The sequence below is a fragment of the Colias croceus genome, chromosome 15 (genome assembly GCF_905220415.1).
Source record: "Colias croceus chromosome 15, ilColCroc2.1".
NCBI classification, from domain to species: domain Eukaryota; kingdom Metazoa; phylum Arthropoda; class Insecta; order Lepidoptera; family Pieridae; genus Colias; species Colias croceus.
This window is the reverse complement of record NC_059551.1, coordinates 5,550,136-5,564,381: the sequence shown is the minus strand read 5'-3', so window position 1 is coordinate 5,564,381 and position 14,246 is coordinate 5,550,136. Positions and strand designations below refer to the sequence as shown.

The window sequence follows — 14,246 nt, the reverse complement described above, 5'->3', positions numbered from 1 at the left end:
AAATACAAAATATGATTTAGAATGACAACTGTCAACGTCAAGTGTCACTGATACATATTTTTTTTTATTCGTTGAGAAATGTAGTTTCGTTTTACGTTATGCCTTATGGCATCGTAAAATCAAATATGTAATTAAGTACAGAAAATGCTTCACAGGGAACAGTGTTTCTAAAAGCATGAACATAATTTTTTAATTCTATCGATTCATGAATGGGAGCCTTAAAATCGCCAATGACCATCATTTGTATGATATTATTCATCATGATATCTTTTTGAACAGGTGTAGCATGAGTATCCCAATCACACAAGTGAAATTTATTGTAGTGTACATCAGGCCTCAGACAACATTTTGCAAGTGGCAAATCAAATGCAAATCCATAGTAAACAATAGTGCCATTGGATTCTAAAAGTTTTAGCAACACATCTTCATACCTGCCTCCAAGGCAATTTAGGGCTAGTACAGGTCTTGTTAAAGATGTGGAAAAACTGGACAATTCTTCAGCTTCTTCAAGGGTGTACACTACAGTAGCGCCTAAATTTAACAAATTCCTTTTAACACTTTCAAAACCACAGTGGTTGGCAACTATGTTTATTGAATTAATCCCCCAAGCTCTACAAAGTTGAATAACAGATTGTCCACATGCGCTGTTGGCAGCATTTTGTATAATAGTTTCACCTGGTTTAAGTTTTCTAAAATCTCTTAACATTCGATATGCCATACAAGGTGAGGTGGTAAGCATAGAAGCTTCAGGTAGGGGTAGATTAGGTGAAATTACATGAATGTCTCTTTCATGGTAAATACCGTAATATCGCCAAGTACCCATCATTTTCGAAGTGATGACAACTCTTTCATCAGGTTCCACTGTGCACACATGGCTCCCTACTTCCACAACTTCACCCACACCTTCATCTCCCGGTACGATTGGCAGCTTAGGCAAGCAAAAATTTCTTCCTGCAAACACAATATATTTTTTAATAATAATGCAGATATGGACCATTAATTATAATTGAACACTGTTCAGTGTTCTTATTTTAATAAAATGTTATTCTTTTTATAATTATCGTTTCTCTATAAGGATTAATTATGACATAAGTTACATAAGTATTTTAAAATACCTAATTAGACATTGGAAGGTCATTGAAACAAAAAATTAATTATGATACAATTTTTATTTACAACTCTAATTATTGATAGTCATTTTAACATAATTTAAATAATAACATAAAGTTCATTTTCTCAGAAACTTTTGCACTATGTAAAGGTTAAAAGTTTTTAATTGCACTTCTAGATGGTATAAGCAAACCATTCAAGGAATGTAAATTACATTTACACTACAAAGTAGTGAATACACCCTTTTAGTAATCACCAAATTCAAAAAGATATTTGCATCCAGCAAATCCCTGAGGTGTGAGTGCATTCTTCAAAGCTTCCTGATAATTATCAAACTTAACCATTTTATGTATTGGTGCCTTTAGTTGTTTTGATAACATCAATTTGATAATTTCTTGAAGCATTTTTTCTTTGTCTGCCTCTGGAGCATTTTTATTCCATGCAGTCATCCAAAAACCTCTGCAGCTATTATTTTTGAAAATAAATGCTGATGTGGGAACAATCACAGGTTCTCTTGACATACCTCCATAGGTGACCATTATGCCACCATGATCCATATATCTAAATAATTCTGTGGCACTTTTGCCACCAACACAATTCAAAGCAAGCTGTGGTTTTTTAACTTCACCTTTGAATATAGTAATTTTGCGCATTTCCTCTTCTGTGAAAACATATGTGGCTCCTAGATCTTGAAGATACTTCTTTAATTCTGCAATATCAGGCCTATTTCTGACAACATTTACAGTCTTGATACCCCATGCTTTACATATTTGTATGACATTCTGACCACAGGCACTATTAGCTCCATTTTGTATGACAACATCACCTTCCTTTAGGCAAACGAAATCACAAAGCATTCTTAATGCTGTGCAAGGATTAACAGTGAGTGATGCTGCTTCTACATTTCCTAATGCATCTGGAACAACTAGTAATGATGATTTCTGAAATGTTCCCAAGTTCCTCCATGTACCCTGCAAAGGAACTGTGACTATAACTTTGTTTCCTTTTTTAATGTCTTTCACATCCGATCCAACTTCAACTACACAACCTACTCCTTCATTTCCAGGAATTGAAGGGAGCTCCACTTTGACTGGATACTTTCCTTAAAAGTAAAAATCTATTTAATTAGAGTTTATTATAAATTCAATGGCACATGGTAAAAAAATAACAAAAAGAACAAAAATATAATACCTTATTTACTTCTTCTTAATCAATGAAATCACAACACAAAATTAGTAATTAAACATGCAATGTTTTTTTTTTTCAACAAAGTTATTTTATGCCAAAATCTGAAATTAAATAAATACCGAAAGGGTGTATGGTATAGTACCTTGTATCGTATTGATGTCTGCAGGATTGACTGGAGCAGCTAGCATTCTAACCAACACTTCCTGACTTCCAAGAGGTGGAACTTCACATTCTCTGTATTTAACCACTTGTAGAGGATCACCAAATTCTTGGTAAATAAGCTGCTTCGACATAAGGTTGCGATGCTGGTTTTCTCGAATTATTGTACATATCTTCTTTGGTTTGAGAATGTTCAATGCAGTTTTTGATAGTGATAAAATTGTCAATACCTTCATTGTACCTACTATGTTTTGTTTAAATATTGCTACTTGTAGTTTTATGAAATTCGTGCAATACTGATTAATGTGACGATAGTTTGATAGTAGTAAGGTGATTGTAAGAAATCTATGAAAACATTTTAAGCTTGATTTTAAGATAAAAAGAAAACCGCTGAAAATGATAGCAAATATTTATGAAATAGTGTTATCAATTTTGACAGTGACACTTGACAGTGATAGCGATCCAAAACAAATGACAGGTCACTTTGGGCCGAACGGCGAACAGAGTAATAATTCTATAGTGAATTAATGTCGTTTTATAATAATTATATTTTTTTTTAATAATTTTAAAGTTTTGTAATATGATTAACTAGCTTACCACCCGCGGCTTCGCCCGCTCTGTCTAAAACCTAATAAATTATATACTAAAACCTTCCTCTTGAATCACTCTATCTAACCTCAAAAAAAAAAACCTCATCAAAATCCGTTGCGTAGCTGTTTTAACTTTTAAAGATTTAAGCATTTAGCATACAAAGGGACATAGGGACAGAGAAAGCGACTTTGTTTTATACTATGTAAGTATGTAGTGATAGTGATGATGATGTAGCTTTGATATCCCATATAATACGATAAAAACTCTCAAACTCAAACAAATGCATTTGGAAAAGCACGTGGTCAAAACTTAGGTCACAACAATGGTCACAACATATTCTACCACTAACAACCGGTTCAGAAAGTAGATTCAACTGAGAAGACCGACAAGAAATTCTGTATAGTTTATGATTTCCATTTTTCAGCATCAAAAATTCAAAAGATTGTTGTGATCTGTAACGTATCACGTTGCAATTAAACGCCATTGAGATACTATTAATTACGTAGTAATAATAGCTCAATTTTTATAGCATCATACTTCAGATAAACGTTCTTAATACTTGGATGAAATAAAACTTAAACTTTTACTTTAGAGCATAAATTTTATTACAATGATAATATGCAAATGGAAATTAAATAATATATAGAAATTATATGTTAGTGTTATTATAGATAGGTAAGTAAGTAGGTACAAAATTTTCAAAACTACGATCTACAAACACTCTGTGGCGTAATAAATTCATCAGTGAGAAAACGGTTAACACGCATGTCGAGGTCTTTCTTCGCTGTTGGTGCGGTGGAGCTATGAGGCGCGGATGCTTCAGGTGATGGTAGCCTTGGTTTAGGAGCTCTAAATTTTCGTGCTCTAGTCAATTGCCACGCGTTACTGCTGTTTCGGAAACCGCCATGCACTAAACCGACATCTTTGTCCACTGTTGCTGGAATTGGTCTTGGGGTACTAGGGAAATGGAATTTAAATTATTTACAACATATTAAGATATTAAAAGAATTGCAAATAAGCTCTTACCCTTATATACAAAACTACTACCACTACACAAGTATACGAATACGTAAATGACAATTTTAAAGCATAAATTACAATTTATACTTACTAGCCTACTGCAGTTGCCGTTCTTATTTTCGCAGGCGCAATCACTGACGGCAAATCGGTTGATATATTTCTTTTGAGTCCTGAAAGTAAATTATAATAATAGCTGTTATTTACTTTTTTAACTAGTTATTATCACTCCATAATTAGATACTATATTAATCGGGACTCAGGCCTGCTGAGATAATTTTTGTTTTACCTGAATATTTAATTTTTTTGATTGCGCTACGATCTCTCCATTTTTGTGAGCACACGGGACACATTGAACGACGAATAGACCAGCGTGGTATATCCTCTCTTTCTGGAGAAGTTGGTTTTTGAAAAGCAGGTATTTCTACTTGAGGCTATAATGAATATAGAAAATAGTATTATGAAATACCTAATACCGAAGAAATACTAAATATAAAGTTAGATACAATTCATTCAAAAAAATATAGGAATTACTTATTTTGAGAATTAAAACGATTTTAATTCAATATTATGTAGGTTCTCGTATTTTTTTGTAGCTTAATTAATTAATATTACATTATGTAGGTGCTCATATTAAATTTTAGGATTGACAAATATTTTATGTGGTTCTGAAAAAAATTACCAATTAAAAATCTACTTAATAGATATTATAGAGGCGAAAGTTTGTAAGTATGGATGTTTGTTACTCTTTCACGTAAAAACTACTGAACCGATTACAATGAAATTTTGTACACATATAGAGGGTAACTTGGATTAACACATAGGATAGTTTTTATCCCGGAAATCCCACGGGAACGGGAACTATGCGGGTTTTCCTTTGCAAACGCGGGCGAAGCCGCGGGCGGAAATCTAGTGTGAAATAAAAATTACCGGTGACGTAACAGAAGCTGTAAATGCCAATATCGAAGGTATGTCCATATCGCGACGTGTGGATATGCGCGAGAAACGTGAGCGGGAAACGCTGCGTTCCGTCATACGCATGTTGAATCCGTGCATGCAGTATGGATCGTTCGATGGGTTGCTGTAAAAATATAAAAAAAATGTGCATTAAAATTATAATATGTCTTATTCACCCGTAAATCTGTGGTTGACTTTGAAAATGCAGCAAGGTACAAAACCTAATGAAAATTTCAAATTCGAATATATAGAATAGAAACCTAATCCATACTAATATTATAAATGCGAAAGTAACTCTGTCTGTCTGTCTGTTACTCAATCACGCCTAAACTACTGAACTAATTTTCATGAAATTTGGTATGGATATATTTTGATACCCGAGAAAGGACATAGGCTACTTTTTATTCCGGAACAATAACGCAATCCCTGAAATCCCACGGGAACGGGATCTATGCGGGTTCTTCTTTGACTGCGCGGGCGAAGCCGCGGGCGGAAACCTAGTGAAGTTATAATTGCGACTAGCGCTTTATATTGTCAAAACAATACCTATACAAAATATAATAATAATTATTAATTACATATTTCACAGCCTTAGACGTGTTTTATCAGTCTGAACTGCGAATCTATTAACTTCTTCAAAGAGTAGGAATTGACCTGAAACCATGATACAAAATATTTTTGAATAGAATTAAGGATTGATGACCTTTTTATCCTATCAGCTTTTGTAAATGACTATATACTTTTTATTGAATCACTAATTGCCGTTTGCCACGAATTTTTTACAAGGCAAGGTAATTCTCATTTTAATATTCAATTAATCACAATTGCATTTACGAAATGTTGTAATCAATACACTGTTACTTAATAGCCTTTGTGTTACTCGGCTGTGGGAATATGAGTTAATAGACATAATTTTATAGAGAGTGAAAGCTGCGAGAAAATTCAATAAAAACCTTTTTAAACAACCTTGGCTCTAACTAGGTATTGTCTCGTTATAAATAGAAGTTGTTCATTATTCTGTAATGGATTCATTTTAGTTATATTTACTTCCTCTGGGGACGTTTTTGTTTAGTATTGTACCTACGTATCGTAAAAAAATCGCGATGAAATCTTTTCCAGTATGCTCTATGTTGATGCTATCACACATTTACGTATCTATATTTGATGATATTGCAACATGGCTTTAATTTGAATTTGATGTAATTACCTGTAGCCACGTACCACTTATACTTTTCGACTATTATGTTTAAAGAGACCATTTATTATATTTCAATTAAATGAGACCATTAAAAATAATAACGTACAATTCGCCATTTTATCATCCAACTTTGTGCTTATTTAAATCCCGCCTTTAGTATAAACTATAAAATATAGCAGAATATGTTTTACAACTCTTACAAGATATAATAAATGAATTTAAAGGAAAAATCTGGTAATTCAAGAAACTGATAACATTACTCGTCCACGTTTTCACTGGGTAAAGCAGGCGTGATGTCTTGTATTTCATCTCGAATTTCCTGGCTGCGTGATCGAACCATGTCCAAGAGAAGGGTATCCATACCCCCTAAATCGGGATATCTACAAAACAGGAAATGATTAAAGCTTTAACCTTTTTACATTAATTTTTGTAAACAACATATCTTTAAATAGATCAGTTTATGGTAGTATTTACTTAATTATAGAACAGCTTTACAATTTTTTTGAAATTATTATAACAAATTATCTATTTTACATAATATAATAAATCTGTAGAAGGGTCAATTCTGTACATTGGAAATATTGAAAAAATAAACAGCAGGGGGTGTTACTGGATCAACATTCGACACCAAACCCAAATTATGTGATTAATTTTTTTTTGTCAGTCTGTATGTATGTATGCATGTGAAAACTAACGGTTCGATTTCGATGAAACTTGGTATAATTAGGTATATCTTATTATAATGGGCATAAAAGAGGATAAATTTTATCCCGGAAAAATACGTAGAAAAAAAAATCATAATTTTTCCGCGCGGACAGAGTTAGTTCAGGATACATCGCCCATTTTTGAAAGTGACTACTATCAAGCTAATTTTCCGTTTGTTGCTTTATTTTGATGAGACGCCCAATAATTTCGTGTACGAAAGTCTCGATTGTGGTAGCTAACAGAGATAATAAGGATAAAAAATTTTGATTTGATGGTTCTCAAATATTTATTACTAACTGAATTTTTTTTTGTCCAATCTCAAGATAATTACCTAAATTATTCGAAAAAATATTTGTCCTACAAAATCTATGGTTGGTTCAAAGAGTCCCCCTTTCCAGAGGGGGATTCTTTGAACCAACCTTTTCCTTTTTTCACTTAATTAATGTTTATATAATTCAACAGACATATTGTCCTACAAATTGCGTAATAAATATTTGAGAACCATCAAATCAAAAAATTTTATCCTTGTTATCTCTGTTAGCTACCACAATCGAGAGTTTCGTACACGAAATTATTCGGTGTCTCATCAAAATAAAGCTACAAACGGAAAATCAGCTTGATAGTATTCACTTGCAAAAATGGGCGATGTATCCTGAACTAAGTCGCGGGCGGAAGCTAGTGCTTAATATAATTACAATACATCTACCTCCCTTTTCGAAGGACTCTAAACTTTGATGTTTTACATAATATGTACCTACTATTAAAATAACAATGTTCCTACAGCCTTCTTATCAAAACTCTCTCCTACTCGTGTAAAGTTCTAGATAAAGATCACCTGTAATGAATCATAGTTCAAGTGCAGAATAATAGAGTTATTTGATATTCAAATAGACATTAAGACTCGTGCTTCTATGTATTTATTTAGAGCACTCCCCAGACGGCTCATAGACCGTGATACGATAACGATTGATTTGAAAAGCTGCAAATCAAATATTTTCCGAGACAAAATCACTTCTACTTTGTTATTTCACTCGTTACTTCTAATAACTGACTGACGAACAAATATTTTGATATATTCTTGGAATAATTAAATAATTATTATGATTTATGTGCAATAAATCATTGGTAGAGCATTTTATTGACTTAAGTATCAGTTCACATTATTTCTTTCTTAGAGATTTATTCATAATTTTTTTTATAGAAAATATAGCGACTAGCTGATAGTAAAAATTAAAATGAATTACTTTGACGAGTCCTTCATTGCACTAAATTATTTAGAATATTCTTTTAGACAGCATTTTTTATTAAAGTTGTAATTATTATCTAGCTGCTGATCTATTCACACTCTACTTACTTGTTTTCCTAATACATACAACAAGTATATAGTTATAAACATATTTAGTTCCGCATACAGCAGATGTCTTGAAGATGATACGTTATTTTCTATTTATGCAACGTATTTATCTAGCTTCCGTTATAGTTAATGTAAGCGTCGTGCTTATGTTATGCAATAATGCTATTTACTTACTGCTGACAGCTTCGATACGTGCTTTCACTTTGCTGTGACATGAGGGACCTGAAGTACAGTGGAGTTGATATCGCAGAGATCGTGGATTCCTCACGACTGGCTCGTAGTTTAACGAGCAAAGAGGCGTAGGGAGAGGACTCATTGCTCATGAATGAAATACGGCGCGGCGGATCTTCTTTTGCCCTAAAAGATTATTGTAAAACCTTACATTTGAACATACTTCAGAAATGCAAACAAACGAATGAAGAATTTTGTATACTCCTGAAGCTTGGGATAAAACAAGAAGATATTTTAACCAGTTTCCAATTTGATACCTAACCATGGAGGTAAATAGTAAGCACCTCAGTATTTCCATATCTTACAAGTTGTTAAAACATTGATTTAATGAAACCTTTATAGCAAAAATCCAACACAAATTTATTGGCTCTACAAAGTATACAAAACAAATAACTTTACTGCTCTATAATAACTTTAAACCGTAAAAACTTAAAAAAGCTTTAAATTTTACTGAGAAAAACGTTCATATTTATTGTGGTTTCAGTGCTTATTGAGAAAAACATCTCGTCGACTTCTGACATCCATGATTCACTCGAGTGACTCAGCCTGGAGGTAACATTTGATAGTCGATGCAACTTACGGTCCAATCTGCCTTGGCGAGAGGCATTACATTAGTTGGACTGAATAAATGGCATAAGCGGAACAGGTATTACTTAAATGTGTATGACATTTAGAGCAATACCTGTAGGTACCTAATGTGCAGCTTACGTATTAATTATTATTATCGCATTTAGAAATTATTTACTGATTTGGTGAAGGGTTCAAAACCCAGCGTAAGTACAGTTTAATTAAGTTTTAATGTAGGCTATTAACGTCCTTAAACTATGCCGGAAATAAATTCGAAGTTAAAAACAGTTGATAATTAATTATTTTACAAGTATAAAAGTAAATATAAGTTGATGATGTAAGTTGTAACGGTAATCGTAAATGTTTTATAGTTGTCTGTTATATTTTATTATATGACGAGGAAAAACATTCTACATTGTTGTTTTAACTTTTAATTTACATACAGAGTTAAACCTCTCGAAGAATATAACTTTGAATATCGCTCTTTCCAATCACCATCCTTCTTCCAAGCCATTTGAACAGATCTGAAGCAAAAAACAAATGAGATACATCAGCAAGAATCCAGTATGTAAGCATCCATTCAATAGGACATCGACTTATTCATAATTCTGATTGCAGTTGCAATAAAACTACAATTTACACGAAAAACATTTTGAGAAACGAAATTTTTTTTCTGCAAAATAGAGCATCATTGCAAGTAAAAAATATGTCTTTAAAGCGCTTTAGAAATAACGTTTTAAAGTAATGTCTATTTTCATCTTTGTTTCTAATCATCATCATCATCAATCATAACTAATATTTATTAATTGTTCTGTGGAAAATAAGTTGTATTTTAAATATGAAGAGACGGCTATCTTATGTGCCTCTTGATAATTATTATTTCTATTTAAGATATAATATCTATATAATATCTTGAGAATGCTATATGTCTATTTAAGATATAATATAGTATTCTCAAGAACAAGATATCAAATATGAACTTTACTTCAATGTCACTAAAGTGAAACGTACCAAATAAATAAATTTGGCAAACTCATACTGTTATTTTCAATTCTGGTAACCAATATAGCATTGTTTGAAAGTTGCTAGAATCCAAGTCAATGTTCAAAGTCGAAGGTCGTTAGAGTGTGGTGTCGCAAAACCGCATACGATTTGTACTTGTATTAAAAACAAACGAGTTAAATGATTGATAGTTTACTTAGCCGCAAAAGAAAGTAGAGAGTAAATTACTATTTTATTTTGGCCAGTGTAAATATTTACTTTCGAAGAATTAATCAAAATTACCTGAAGTTGGTAAACGTTTCGATTTATCGTAATTATCACTGCAAGTTTACTAATTAGTGTGCATTAATGCATTAGTTTAAAAAAAAATATAGATTTTACGCACTGAAGGCATTACGAGGTAAAAGTATCTTGTAAGTTGCAAATAATGAACTATTTTGTGAAAGATACTTACTGCATTTCAATCGCCTCAGGAATGGATAAGGTCTAAACTAAACACATATTGATAAAATATTCCGCTTGCAATCATTGTATAAATATTTTTGGTTATGTTTGAAATGTTATTTATGTCAAACTCTGATCCTGACGCTATTAAATGAAATAGGTTTTATTCAAATTGATAATATTGATATTGTGTAAAGTTTTTCATTATTTAGTTACCTAGGTAGGTAGGTACTATTTTTATTTTATATTACATATCTACATTTAACAATATTAAATACAAAAAATTCACAACAAATGGAACGTCGTAAAATCTTTTCATTGAATAGGAGAAATTAAACAAACATTAATATTGATGAATGCAAACAACTATGCATGTACTGATAAGCCTCTTGTAATATAAGCAAATTACAATAATTCGAATGTCTAGTTGGTACTTATGTAAATTACTTCAACGTAACCAGAGATTATGTATTATGTTCCTTATTGTTGTCCACTTATCTAGTCCTGAATACCATTACATAGATTACTGTATATGAACACGATTGCCTTGAAACTGATCCATATAATGTAAAGAACTATACTAAGTTGTACGTATGTGTTATGCAAAGCCACAAAGTAGAATCTAGATTAAGCTATAAAAAGTAATAAAGTTATTAACGTTGTAGAGTTACATTAAAATTCGCAGTTAAAATTTGAATTAATATAATATTTTACGAGACTTTATGTATCTGTAAGTTTTTTTTTTACGATAAAATATTTTCAGTCAAACATTATCAGTTTAACTTGGCGAAATATGAAAATAATATTTATAATAAATTTTCATCGATTTGCTGCCCCCATAGAATTTTGGTGTTTTAACTTTTCATATTAATTTAATGCAATATTTTTAATCTAATATATAAAAATCAATGCCACTTTTCGTTGTAATTCCATAACTCGAGAACGGCTGAACCGATTTCGATAATTCTTTTTTTATTATATTCCTTGAAGTACGAGGATGGTTCTTATGTAGAGAAAACGTTAACATGTACCACGGGCGAAGCCGGGGCGGACCGCTAGTATGTTAATAATTATGTATTTATGGATAGAAATGGAGACTTGATAGAAATGTGAATATAGGCTCTAACCTTATTCTGTTTACGATATAAAGAAAAATCTATATTTTTTCGTTCATATCAATACAATAATTTCTGCTCTATCATGTAGGATAGAGCATAAACCTCTTATGATGTATGTGATGTGTGATTTTTATGAGTATACGTAGCTAAACTTGGCACTAAATTTGTGAGGTGAGGATAGTTACCATAGAATTGCTAGTTAGATGGACAAATACTGTTACGGTTCCGTTAAGTGGATTGAGAGCGTCCTGAATCAATGTCAAAAATCTCGTGGGAGCGTTGCTGCTCATTGTGAAAGACAAACGAACATTAGTAAAGTGTCATAGCTTTGATACAGCGAGATTCGATAAGTAATTGGAAGTCTAGCTGTTTTGTTATGGCGCGGCCGCGGCGGGGGCGTCGCAGTTCGCGCCGCAGCCGCCTCTAGTCATTGAGATTGCGAACAACCGCGCGCACGTCGCGCTCTGTCCTCACCACAGTGATAACGCGCCCTACTTTACCGATATATACGAAACCGATCAACGTAACTTTACATTTAAATTTATTTCGGATCGTTACATTGTTTTTAAATTGCCGTCGAACTAACCGCTTCCAGTGGACAGTCGGCGCAGCTTCAAACCGGCTCTGTGACCATATGATCAGCCGGACCCGTCGAATTCGTGCCCTCTCGTAGTAACGATGCGGATTAACAATTGAAAAGTGCAACGAAAGACGGATCTGTAGGATGAGTCAGAGTTGAACTTTCTCATGCTAAAAAGTGTTCAAGTTTTGTGACTTTGCGGGAGATGTGATTGTTGACATAGAGATAGTGTGTAAAGTGCGATGGCTGGTGCTAGTGAAGAAGGGGTGGGGGTGGAGGATAACACTCCGGCTCCAGAAGCCCGTAAACGTGGGCTGAGCGGGTCCATGTCGCTGAGGACCCGCAAGCTGGGCCGGCGGCTTTCGCGCAGCATGTCTATAGTTGCGCTAAAGTTGCCGGAGAAGGCACAAAGCATCACGCGCACATCGACGAAGCTTATGCGCTCCGGCAGTAGGGACAAAAAGAACAGATCCTTCGAGTTGTCTGTTATTCTGCCGGACAAAACACAAAGACAGGTAAAAACCTTTTGCTAGTAAAGGCAACATTATAATATTTGTAGAGTACCACACCTGGTACGTATACAAAAGGTTTCCTGCTATTTTATCGCTAATCGTGGTACAATATTATGATTTATTGGATATTCAGTAATAACCTATTAATTGCAATTTTTACTTTTCATGAAAGACTTGTTGAAAGAAGCGGGTATAAAAATAGAAACATGTTATGCTCTACATTTTCTTATTAGCAATACAATACGTACATGGATAAAACTTTACCGTTTATGCATGCGGCTTTAATCTATTTCTAGCGGTACATAATAGATTATTGGAAAAAGTATAATATATGAAGTGTAAAAATGGAAAATAATTATTCGCAAGGCAATGTTTACGTTCGATATATTCATAGCACGTACGAAAAACATTAAATCGCATCCAAATGCGTTTTGCTGTAGTTTCGCTGCTGTCGCTTCGCCCACATCACTGATTTCTCCATTGCTATAATAACGATCTACAATCACATTTGAATCCATCAAGCATTGTTTGCCATTGTCATTGAACCAGGGAATTGCGCGCTTTACTCGACTATTGTTTGACTACCGGCCAATTGGCTGCTAATACATCATGATTTCATATTTATTTTGTATGACCATTATGTTTTAATTGTGTGTTTTATCCACAATGCATAAATCAGCTCTACCTATATCATAATTTTTTGCAAATAATACGTTGTACTGTTTACAATTTAATACTTAATCTTTGTGATAGTAATTACCTAATTAGTTAATAACTTTCAAAATCATACGGTAATTAAGGTTAAATAAAGTTCCGTAGTTACTGTACCGATTAATTAACACCTTTAAATCAAGTAACTTCCTTTTAAGTAAAGGACGCATTTGATTCCGGCAAGCATTCATTTAATTGTTGCAACTAATTAACAGCACTGTTATGTTAGAATGTATTAAATTTTTTAAACGAATGTTATGATTTATACCCCTTTATATTTTTTAGCGTTAAACATATTGTATGATAAACAAAATACATTAAATAATACGATCCATATTTCTATTGAAGAAACAAATTATGTAGTCTCAAATAAAAAATGACGTTTAAATAATCGCGAATAATGTGGCAAAGAAAAACTGCTAAAACATATAGATACATATAAAGATGGATTTTTTTAATTCTATAGTTAACCAGGGGCCTTAGACAAACGTACGTAACGCCATGGAATAGAAACTGCTAACGCTAATTATTGACATAAGCTCATGACATTTTGGTAATGGTTCGATCATACTACCAACGACGCAGACGACCACGATCAAAGTTCCAATCTTGCCGAAATTTGTTCAAAATCAATATTAAAATCTCCCGTCATTCTGGTACTCAGAAATAAAAAAAATCGAGGTCAATTAATAAAAAGAAATAGGGTTTTTTGCGATTTTCGCCGAGACGGTAAGTTTATCATACAATCACCTGAACCAAAATTGTATATAATCTAATTATCTATAAAAAAGGTTAAATACAT

At 32.9% G+C, this 14,246-nt stretch overlaps 3 protein-coding genes across 4 annotated transcripts in view; 1 reads left to right on the top strand and 2 right to left on the bottom strand.

Annotated features, from left to right (window-relative positions):
* Positions 1 to 103: 103 nt before the first annotated feature.
* Positions 104 to 2,884, bottom strand: LOC123697864 (enoyl-[acyl-carrier-protein] reductase, mitochondrial). The gene is made up of 3 exons (XM_045644424.1): positions 2,441 to 2,884; positions 1,367 to 2,212; positions 104 to 951 (listed from the first exon to the last, which is right to left on the bottom strand). Exons 1-3 carry the CDS (start codon positions 2,691 to 2,693, stop codon positions 104 to 106), a joined length of 1,947 nt encoding a protein of 648 aa, XP_045500380.1. The 5' UTR covers positions 2,694 to 2,884.
* A 756-nt stretch (positions 2,885 to 3,640) lies between these two features.
* On the bottom strand, positions 3,641 to 13,231 carry LOC123698279. Of its 2 annotated transcripts, none has more exons than XM_045644871.1 (8): positions 13,135 to 13,231; positions 9,521 to 9,601; positions 8,454 to 8,636; positions 6,481 to 6,600; positions 4,996 to 5,146; positions 4,355 to 4,499; positions 4,160 to 4,238; positions 3,641 to 4,005 (listed from the first exon to the last, which is right to left on the bottom strand). In XM_045644871.1, exons 2-8 carry the CDS (start codon positions 9,589 to 9,591, stop codon positions 3,753 to 3,755), a joined length of 1,002 nt encoding a protein of 333 aa, XP_045500827.1. In that variant the 5' UTR covers positions 9,592 to 9,601; positions 13,135 to 13,231; the 3' UTR covers positions 3,641 to 3,752. The 2 variants fall into 2 exon arrangements, with proteins under 2 accessions (XP_045500827.1, XP_045500828.1); XM_045644872.1 differs by lacking the exon at positions 13,135 to 13,231 and adding an exon at positions 11,827 to 11,875.
* Positions 12,083 to 14,246, top strand: part of LOC123698278 — a 105,001-nt gene continuing 102,837 nt past the window's right edge. Inside the window, exon 1 of the mRNA XM_045644870.1 lies at positions 12,083 to 12,736. Coding sequence (XP_045500826.1) covers positions 12,464 to 12,736 — 273 coding nt within the window. The 5' untranslated portion in view covers positions 12,083 to 12,463. The remainder of the gene's footprint in view (positions 12,737 to 14,246) is intronic.